Raw genomic sequence first — 10,162 nt, 5'->3', positions numbered from 1 at the left:
TGTTTTGTATTGTCAAGAATTAAAATATTTTAAAAACACTTGCCAGAATGTTTATTTTGAGCCCTCTGAAGCTCTAGTTGAAAGGGCAAAAGGTATTTTCTTAATGGCAAACTTCCACTGTGTTATTAAAACATTGAGATTCATGTTTTTATGTCAGTCACCAAAGTTTCTTTGTGCTTGATTATTGTGAATTCACTGCAGGAATGGCAGGGTCTGTTTACTTCCTATTTAAATTTTTCCTCGGCAGATGATACTGAATGGAGATTTACAGACAGCAAGAAGGTATCGGCATGATCTGTGCCTATTTATCTCAAAATGACACGCATGTGATTTTGTTGACATTGTCACTGCAGGGAAAGGTGGGGGAGAACCGCCACGATGCTGAGCCACACGTGAACTTCTCTCTGCATCTTGCAGGCTACGTGTCGGATCCCATGAGTACCATGAGGTTTCATTCCTGCAGCAGCAGTGGCAGCTTTGAAGAAAGCAGCTGACAGCACGAACCCTCCGCCTGCGGAGAGACTCATCATCAGCCGGCAGCAACAGTTCTCACCGTATCGGCCTAACTCCCAGGCATCGTGTGTTACGCTGAAGATGCCTAAACCAAACAGCTTTACTTGTTGATGGCAAATATCCCTGTCGTAAGTTCTGCTCCAGCACCTTTCTCTGCTGACCTGCTTGAGGGTTGGGGTTTTTTTGGTGGTGTGCATCTGTTCTTTGACAAAGTGAATGTCCGCGAGGAATGCTGCACTTTCATCTTGAGTATTAGTTATTTGAAGAGATTAAAGTAAAAATACACCCGTTACAGTTTCAGAGCTCCAAGGCAAGTTGTTGTTACCTTGGACTGCAGGAAGGCGTGGGGCTACCGGCCCCTCCCTGACAGTAGGTGCCAGGGAGCTGCCAGCCCAGTCCCCGTCCAGAAGAGGAGCAGCCTGTCACTCCCCACCACCATCCAGGCCACCATGGAGGCAGAGTCGTTCCTGCTCACAGATTCTGAAACAGATCTAGTTTCTTTTTTGAGTTCCATGCAGTCCCAGACATGTCCCCTGTCTCGTTTTCATCACCATGGGCTCACGCAGGTCCCCAGCACAGCAGCCCCATCGCTGCAGCAATTCAGAGCCCTGATCTTTGGATGCTTTCCTGCTCACTGAGAACGAAGAGATTTTTTGGGTGGCCATTTTAATTGTACTCTTCCAGACATTTGTGTTTTCTTATCCACTTCCTTGTTTTGGTTTGAGTGATTGTTTTTCCCAAAGAGTGTAAGCTTTCTTTCAGACATTTGCTTGCAAAAAGCAACACAGGTACTCCAAAACAAACTTTAGACCAGAAGGAAAACATGCAAAATTGTGTCATAAATATGATAAACTTAACACAGTGCAAAGTTGCATTTTTGACTCGACGCAAAACTGCAGCAGAGTGCCATCTAGCACATGCTGAGCTAGATGAGCTTGATGAGTGCCATGACCAGCTTTGCAACAGCAACTCTGATCACTGGAAAGTAAAAAAAAAAAAAAAAAGAAAAGAAAAAGAAAGAGGTAGGGCAGGAGAACTTGAACTCTTCTTCTAGAAGCAATTGCAGAGTAAATTATGCTGTTATTTTTCTGGGGTCTTTTTTCAAATTAGCAAAATTTAGCTGCAAGCGATCCTGCTGTAATATTATTCCTTAACTGGATTCAAAGACACAGGTCTTATTGGCTGAGTAGAAATCAGTGTCCACAATCGCTGTGTACTGCTCTGTGGATATTATTCAGGATGTTGGTTTCCTACAACTATGATCCCTGGACCCAGGTCTGCGATGAGGCATTGTGCAGCACGACACACATGAACTATAAATGTGTAGTAGGCTCTGTGGGCTCACATCTTCCACGCATGTCATTCATTTCACAATCCTGAAGCAATAAAAAATGGGGAAGATTTCACTTAGCAAGGCTTACAGGTGTTTTTTCATTTGTTTCGTTTCACTTTCTGAAAAATTCAATGGGGGAGAAAGGGAAATAAAGCTGTACATCAAGTGTTGCAGATCTGCTGTCAGCCCCTGGTGCCACCCGGCCATTACTTTCTGCTCTGTTTGGTTCGTGTTTCAGTTGCAGTCCCATTTACACAGACAGCCTGCTGGGCTAACGTAAATGTTAGAAGCAATACACAGAAAGGTCTGGGATGCAGCTCACTAGAGGATTGTCAGACCCTGTATGAAATCCCCCAACTCCCCTATGAAGTACAGCTGGGCAAACCATCCCATCGCCGCGAGCGCCACTCGGTGAGCATCCCATCCCGCTCCGCCCCGGCAGGAGCAGAAGAGGGGGCTGCCTCAGCGCCCGCCCAGGAAGGGCTGATGACCGACAGCACCAGCTCCTCTGGGCCAGCACCAGCCTCTGTGGCCTTGCTGGGCTAACACAGAGCCACCTCTTCCAAACTGCTGAGAGAAACACATTTTTATGTTGAGTTTCAGGCAAGGGGGCCTTGCAAGGCACTGCTCTTGCTTTCAGCTCTTTCTCTCTGACTCACACTTCTTTTTGTGGCAGAACTCAGAAAGCTCTGACACTCATAGTCACAAAGCATTGTCATTACCTCTGAAGCCCACCAACACACATCATGGCAGCTGGGGTGTGAGAGAGTTTTTTGCGACCAGACAGCCCTCTCAGTTTAATGCCTAAATGTTGTGAAATCGAGGGATTCAGTGAAAAAAAGAAAAAAAAAAAAAAAAGCATCAGTGCAGCACCCTGGCTGCAGACCAGCGTTTCAGGGGACTAACCACTGCTTACCGCCGGAAGGGAGCTGCTGACAGCCTGTTGTACTCCTCTGGGTACTGTCACGACTTTCAGAGACGATCAGCATTTGCTCTGAGCATGTCTCTGGAAAAATCCATAGACAACTTGCCACCCCATCTTTGCCTGCCTTGGCAATAAGGCCATGTCACAATGTGGGCAATGCTGTGTCAAATCACTAAGAGCTTTAATAGAAACGAGCAAGAGGAAGCTTCAGTCTTTCCCATGGATCAAAGGAGATATCAGTCATCATGGTAACTTTTCAAACCAACGATGAGCTTTGTTATTTTGCAAATGCCTCGTCTGGCAGGAAGATCTCCCATTATGGCTATAGAATTTGTGGTGCTTATGGCTTAAAACAGGATCAGCCAGTGAGACAGGAGATACCCCTGCACAAGGACTCCACTAACCCTGCAGCATCTGAGCTGAGGGGCAGGCACATCTGCATGACCTGGTGAGGGGTCTGGAGCACAAGTCTTACAAGGAGCAGCTGAGGGAACTGGGGTTGTTTAGTCTGGAGAAGAGGAGGCTGAGGGGAGACCTGATCGCCCTCTACAACTGCCTGACAGGAGGCTGTAGCGAGGTGGGGGTCGGCCTCTTCTCCCTGCTAATGGGCGATAGGACGAGGGGGAATGGTCTGAAGTTGCGCCAGGGCAGGTTTAGGTTGGACATTAGGAAAAATTTCTTCACTGAAAAGGTTGTCATGCTCTGGAATGGGCTGCCCAGGGAGGTGGTCGAGTCCCCATCCCTGGAGGTATTTAAAAGAAGGATAGATGAGGTGCTTAGGGACATGGTTTAGTGGTGGGATGTCAGGGTTAAGTTAACGGTTGGACTTGATCATCTTAAAGGTCTTTTCCAGCCTAAACGATTGTATGATGACAAAATGCAAACAGCCAGAATTTGTTCAGGTTAAAAACATCCTCCTTGATCACTTCCCATTTTTAGTTCCTGAAAGCAGAAAATGAGTGTAAGACACACTGAAATTAGTATTCTGCCCACTCAGATAAATCACTGGGGGGGGAGGCAGGGGGAAGAGGTATGCCCCAAACAAATTCCAGTTCGTTGCTAACAAACCGTTCTGACCTTGGTGCTAACACCCTCCAGGGCAAACACGGTGTTACCAACAGGCACTGAACTCAGCCGTTCTGTTCTCCTTTCACTGTAACGATCCAGTGTCGACACTGCAAACCGCAACAAAACAACATCCAGATTTCTTTGCAACTGGAAGAAATACGTCATATTCTTTCTAGAAGTAAAAGAGACACTGGAAATCGGCATGCTTCGAGGAAAGACGTGCAGAGCAGATGGGAGAAGGTGCATTTGGGATGCCGATGAAAATTCCCTACCTGACTATCTAATTGACCAGATGTTTCATTTGCTAGAGCTACCGAAGCACAGGTAGGGAATAAACTGAAGAAGGGAGGGGTGGACAGAGATTAGATCTCATTCCCTGGTTTTTGCACTGGCCAGTGTATCAGACACTAGCAGGGCAGAAAGGATCAACTGCCATATCTGAAAAATCAGTTCCAGCATTAAATTTCTTTTTCAATGGGAATTTTTTCTTACAAATACCTCTGCATTATGTCTTTTTCCCTTGATTAAAACCATCATGTGATGGCTCTTCATTAATACAGCAGCTGTACCTGAAAACCAGAAACCAAACCGGGTGAGAGAACAGAAAATGGAGCAAGGAAAGCAGACTTCATTTGCATTAATACCGCTACGTACTCGCTTGTTCCTGAGCTGCTTGGAGTAATCTTTGAGCACTTCCTTGGAAAGTGTCAGAAGCGGACACACAGAAACAACAAAAAGTAAATCAGAAAGCTTTTGAAGGCAAAACTTCTGTAGTTTAGAAAGCTCTTTACAAGGACAACCACTTGCAAATAGTTTTACTAGCAATTAAAATGACTGGCTCCTTGAAGAAAACAATGTCTTAGTTAATTGGTCTCTACAGAAGAAACATCGGGCTTAGGGGGAAAGTGTGTTTCATAGGAGTGATCAGTTATTAATACAAATGAAAACTCTGAAAAAATGTAAATTACTGAATAGAACACGCTCTAAAGTCGTTTGCAGGAATGAAACCAGTTTGTGCCGTTCCCAGAGAAGCCCAACAAGCCCAGCACATTGAAATATCTATAAAGAATGAGACACTCCAAGGATTCTTACCCTGCTTTTAAGACCAGCAAGTGCCTGGTAGCTGTGGAAATATTTCAAATTGGTTAACATACCAGTAATAGATGATCTAGATTAAAATAAACTGGTGTCCAACTAAGCAAGGGCTTGCAGCGCAACCAAGAGCGAGTCCGGCGTCTCTGCAGCAGAGACCCAGCCTGGGGACAGCCCATGGGGCAGGAGGTGTTTTCCTGCAGGGTGGTCCCCAACAGCTTCCCAGGTGGCTTCAGCAAGCCCAAGGCACGGCGGGGCCACCTGGGAGGTGCGGCTGGCACAGCCCTGCTGGGCAGGCAGAGGGGTGGGTCACACCTAATTTGTACAGCTGAGCCCACAGAACACTGCACAAAATTCCCAGGCAGAGAAACCCACCTTGTAGCATGCGCGCTTGTGTCAGACGGCTGCACGTACCACCTGCATGGTGCTCTGCGCTGCACACTTTCCTGGGGATGGCAGTGACAGTTACCCATCTTACATCCCTGCTAGGGGTGCCAGAGGCTTGGTACCCAGTTCCAGGAGCTAGACTTCGAATCATCTTCCTCCCTCTGTGTCCACAGTACACAGCTGGGTTTTTTTTTTTCAACTGACGAAATGCATCTCTTTAGCCTGTGTATGTCACGAGGTACGATTTCAGCTGTGTAAGCCAGTAACAATACTTCCGAGGCACAACCATCAGCATCCAGTGACAAGCTACTGAGAATACCTGACAGTTCAGGGAGTTAAAAGCAGCCTTTGTGATGAGCCAAAAATTAGTTTTGCCAGCGGCAACACTGCTAGAGAGTCTGCTTTTCCCACATATGTTCAGTTTAATAATTAGTCTCTTTTTTTTTTTTCTTGGTGCACATCTTGTTTTTCCCTAAGTGCCACCTACATTTTTTCACTTTGAAGTTAATTGCTAACTAGCAAAGGGCAGCAGAGCAGAAATTACCATGGGTAGTGTTTTCCAAAACCATAAAATGATCCATTTGGGCGGTTTTGTGTCTTACCAAAATTCTACCTGCTCAGATTACAGGCAGTCCCATGTTTTGAAAGTACGCAAACGGCACGTCTGTAACAGCCACACCAACAGCAGTAGAGCCGTTCTCTGGGGCTGAAATTGCCATATTCAACTCAGTTCCGTAACTGGTTCAAGTCCTTTGACCATTTTAGAAATCAGTTGCCTTAGAGGAGCCAGACGCGTGAACAGTAATGCAAGGTCCCAGGCACAAAAGCAGCTCATGTCACACCACGGCCGTGTTGTACCAACAGCCACTTGCGACACCGCCAGCGTGCAGAACAAGCGAGGGAAAAGGTGAGTGCGCAGGGAGGGGGGGGAACCGTGCCGTACGTTGCGGGGAGGGAGCTCTCGGGATGGGGTAAGGGCTGTTTCCTTACTGCAGGTCAAACCTCGCCTGTCTCTACCCTGTAAATATAGCTGTCAGAGAGAAGCGTGAGAGGGAAGAGATGATCTCATCAGTATGGTATGAGCTCAGAAATTATGGAGTGTTCTTGAGAAATTTGATTTTTTTTTTCTCTCAGTATATAAAACCAGACTATTTGAAGTGTGGGGTTTTTAGAGCAATACAAGAACTTGCGTAAGTCGGCATGTTCCTAACCAAAGGATTCATTTTCCCAAATTGGTAAAATCATAACGCGCAAGTGCCATTCATAAATCTTTTAATCATTTTAAATAATGAATGGTCAGCTTTCCAGTTCCATATAATCACTGCTGCATTGTTCATCTGGGACTTCCCTGATGCCCCGGGTCTTCTGCAGCCTTGCAGAGTGCCTTGGGAGTTCAGCTGCCTCTTGGTTACCAACTTTTGCCTTCTTTTCTAAAAGGCTGAAGCGGATCTAGTCAAGTTGCCTGCTGCTGCAAACTCGTACAGCCACTTGATCATCTTCAGCATGCTCCAAATGCCAGATTTCTTTAAAGGAAGCTTCCACCCACATGGGAAGAACCCTCCCTCCCAGCTGAAGTGTTGGGAGTGGAGGCTAGAGGCCAGCAAGAGGCTGCCCCAAGAGGAGAAACCTGCTTCAGAGACCACCACCAGCCCTGAGGACTACCTGTCCCCCGGGCTCAGGCTCCGCGTTGCCCTTCCATCGCTCAGCACCCGCTTTAGGCAACCCCTCGAAAAGAAGCGCTCAGGCAGGGCCATAGCCCGGAGAGGACTTGTCCCTTGGGCAGAACAGGGCTGCTCAGGGCTCCTGCATGGCCGCAGCTCCCTTAACATGACACAGAGCCAGTGCTGGAGCAGGGACCCCACCCCTGGTGCTCTCGATTGGCAGAGCAAGAGTATTAAAGAGCATTTTGAGATGCTCTGCAGACCACTCCAGCACTTGCCTATGACAAATGAATCAAACCTCTTGCCTCTCGCATTTTCATCCCGTGCTCAGTAAGCCAGTATGGATCATGACCTGCCCAAGTGCAGCCTCAGCTTTAATCCTGACCCTTCCAGGGAATCCCTGCTAAGGCAAACCCCTGAACTGCTCCCTCTGCCCTTGTTCATCTATAACATTTGAATGGCAACATGTGTATGAATGTGCATTTGTAAATGGTTTTGGTACAGTCACGCTCACAAGCCACAGGCATTTGCTTTGCATGGGTATCTGCATGATACAGTTTTAGTGGCATGAATATTCAACCCAACATTAGTCATTCAGTTGGAAAGCAGAGATAAGTACTGAAGACCAGGCCCTACTTGACTGGCAAGTATTATTCTTACAATGAAATCATTTGCAAAAATTCAAGGGACTAAACAGACTGGTACAGGTTTTGTATATAGACCCAAGTAAATGTGCAGGTGTGCATACATATACAGAAAAAACAAACCTCGGGGGAAGGTCCTTAGCATGAATTTAAATTCTGAACACTTCCATACCAGGTGTATTCAACTGTAGAGTATGTAAACACTGATTATCTATTTACTGCACTTTTTTTTTCTATTGAACAACATTGAAAACGTCTTGGTCCAGTGAATACACCACTTCTGATTTTATGGACATTCCCTGGTTAAAAGGAAAAGACCACTGCTGAATGGTCAAAAGTCAAATATGTGCTTTTAAGCAAATATTGCATATCTTGCACAGAATAAACATTTCAACCGCACCACTCAGGATCCCTTGATGCAATGCTTTCATCTAAATTGCCAAGGACTCTAAAGCTATTATTAGTCTTTTTGTCTACTTTTCCCTTTCAAAGCACTTCCTGGTATCCAGACTGAAAATACAAATGCAACCATCTTTAGTACAGGAGCGACCAAACATAAATTACTTGATCACATTTATATTTCCTATCCCACGTATAATGATCTTAAGTGAGTTACAGTAACAATCCACTCAAAATTCTGCTCATTTCAGTTCCGTTTCCCAATCTGAAAACACAGTTATAGTCCCCTGTGCAGGGGTAGAGCATCCTGCAGCCCACCGAGCAATGCCTGCCAGGCTGCTGCGCACCCAGCCCTGGACACCACGGCCTGGCAGGGTCTCAGGGAGCCCTGGGAGGTGCAGGAGAGCTGAAAGGGAGACTCTGGCAGTGGAGATCCACAGCCAGCACTGGCCTGAGACAGCTTTACACTGACCACCCCTCCCGCAGGTTCAGCACAGAGCCCTGGGCGTTACTCCTGACTGACACCAGCAAAAGCAAAAGTCCAGGCTTTATTCATTTACAAATACGAGTTAGAATTGTCCTGGTTTAATGATTTTCAACAACATTTCAAAGTCCCAAGAACGCCCTGAAGCATGGCCAGCAACAAGCCTGGATCCTCGAGGAGAGAGAAGCCCCCCAGCGCACCACACACCTGCGGTACAGGGCACCCATGCACACTTGCCTGGAACGTGGGGTGGAGGCAGCCCCCCAAACTAAAAAACCCTGTGTGAGGCCACCATTCCCCCCGTGATCTTGCCGTTCCACATCTCTGCTGAACACCCTCAGATGCTCTTATCAGAATCAAAGCATTAATGTGCACAGCAGCGAAGACACAGTCCCAACTCACAGTGAAGAGTCTGCAGTTCAGAAAGGCAAACGGCACGCAGAAAAGTGCAGTTAGTACATAGGCACAGACACAGTCAAACATGGGCACATTGTACAGACAAACTTCTTGTCCTACGGAAATACGTACAGCCCACCTACCCTCAGCCCCCCCTCCCGCCAGCCAGCAGAAGCAAGTGGTGCCTGCGGGAGGAGGGGACGTTCAGCCAGTCCAATATTTCAGTGTTTTGGAAGAAACAAGGATGACAGCTGTGGAACCATCCTTGCAATTATTGTCTTCATAACTACGAAGGAGGGCTGTTTCCTGGGCTGGCATATACAGGCTTATTTCATTTGTCTGCTGCACATTGAGAAGCTGCTCTAGTAAAACGTGACAGATGGTTGTCGTACTCGTGGAGTAAAATAAAGGAGTGAACATCCCAACCGGCACAAATCTACAGCGATTTGTATAAATGTTGCAGGACACAGCACTGAAGGAGCTGCAGAAAAAGCTTAGGGGAGGGTTTCTTCCCCATCCTGGGGCTGCACCGCAGGCACAACAACTGCGTCTGGGGTTACAGCATCCTACAAAATAATGAGAAAAACATTAGCTTTACAGAAAACGTGCTAAACCTTGAGCTACTGAGATACTGCCGCAGCAGATTTCCTACAGGCAGATGCCAGAGTAACCAGAGAAGCTGAGTGCTGCCATTGACCGGGAGACTCAGAGCCAGCGGTGCTGCCGAGGCTCATCCATTGCCACCAGTGCCGGGCAGAGGAGCGGCACGCTGGGCGTCCAGAGCTGCTCCGTGTGGCCTGCGGGGCGAGATAACTGATGGGCCACGAGTGTTAGCATCAGAGCAAAGATACTTGCATTGAGATTTTGGGAACAGGAAAGAATGCAGAAGCTGCCACCCAAAAGGATTTATCTATCATCCCTTACCCCAGCTACCAGCAGCAGATATTTTAGGAAAGTATAGGAAATGGGATCAAGTGGTGCATCCTCTGCTTCTGACAGGGACCAGCCTGGGGACTCGAATGGGTGTGGGGGGCAGCGGCCGACCCACGCAGGACTCACCTCATGGGGACTGTGGCTCCTCTTGCCCCCACCAGCCGCTCCTGGGGTGCCTGGGCCCCCTGCAACAGGGCTGCCCTTCCTCTGCTCCCTGACCCCAAAGGCGCTCTGTGCACGCTCCGAGACACCCGCTGCCTCTCTCTCTCTTGTGTTTTCAGAGAGGCCTGGCTGCTCCCCCGCGGCTTTCACTCCCGCCCGCTCCTT

General features: G+C 47.6%; 2 protein-coding genes across 2 annotated transcripts in view; one reads left to right on the top strand and one right to left on the bottom strand.

Annotated features, from left to right (window-relative positions):
* LOC104123913 (serine/threonine-protein kinase TNNI3K) overlaps positions 1-494 on the top strand; it is a 97,259-nt gene extending 96,765 nt beyond the window's left edge. Inside the window, exon 25 of the mRNA XM_009636203.1 lies at positions 418-494. Within this exon, the coding sequence (XP_009634498.1) occupies positions 418-494 (77 nt within the window). The remainder of the gene's footprint in view (positions 1-417) is intronic.
* An 8,694-nt stretch (positions 495-9,188) lies between these two features.
* ERICH3 (glutamate rich 3) overlaps positions 9,189-10,162 on the bottom strand; it is a 35,660-nt gene continuing 34,686 nt past the window's right edge. The window contains 4 exon segments of the mRNA XM_035891743.1: positions 9,189-9,227; positions 9,230-9,319; positions 9,322-9,378; positions 9,380-9,468. Of these exon segments, the coding sequence (XP_035747636.1) occupies positions 9,189-9,227; positions 9,230-9,319; positions 9,322-9,378; positions 9,380-9,468 (275 nt within the window).

Source organism: Egretta garzetta, unplaced genomic scaffold, assembly GCF_000687185.1.
Source record: "Egretta garzetta isolate BGI_Z169 unplaced genomic scaffold, ASM68718v1 scaffold163, whole genome shotgun sequence".
NCBI lineage: Eukaryota > Metazoa > Chordata > Aves > Pelecaniformes > Ardeidae > Egretta > Egretta garzetta.
The sequence above is the reverse complement of the archived record's forward strand: the minus strand, read 5'-3'. Positions and strand labels throughout refer to the sequence as shown.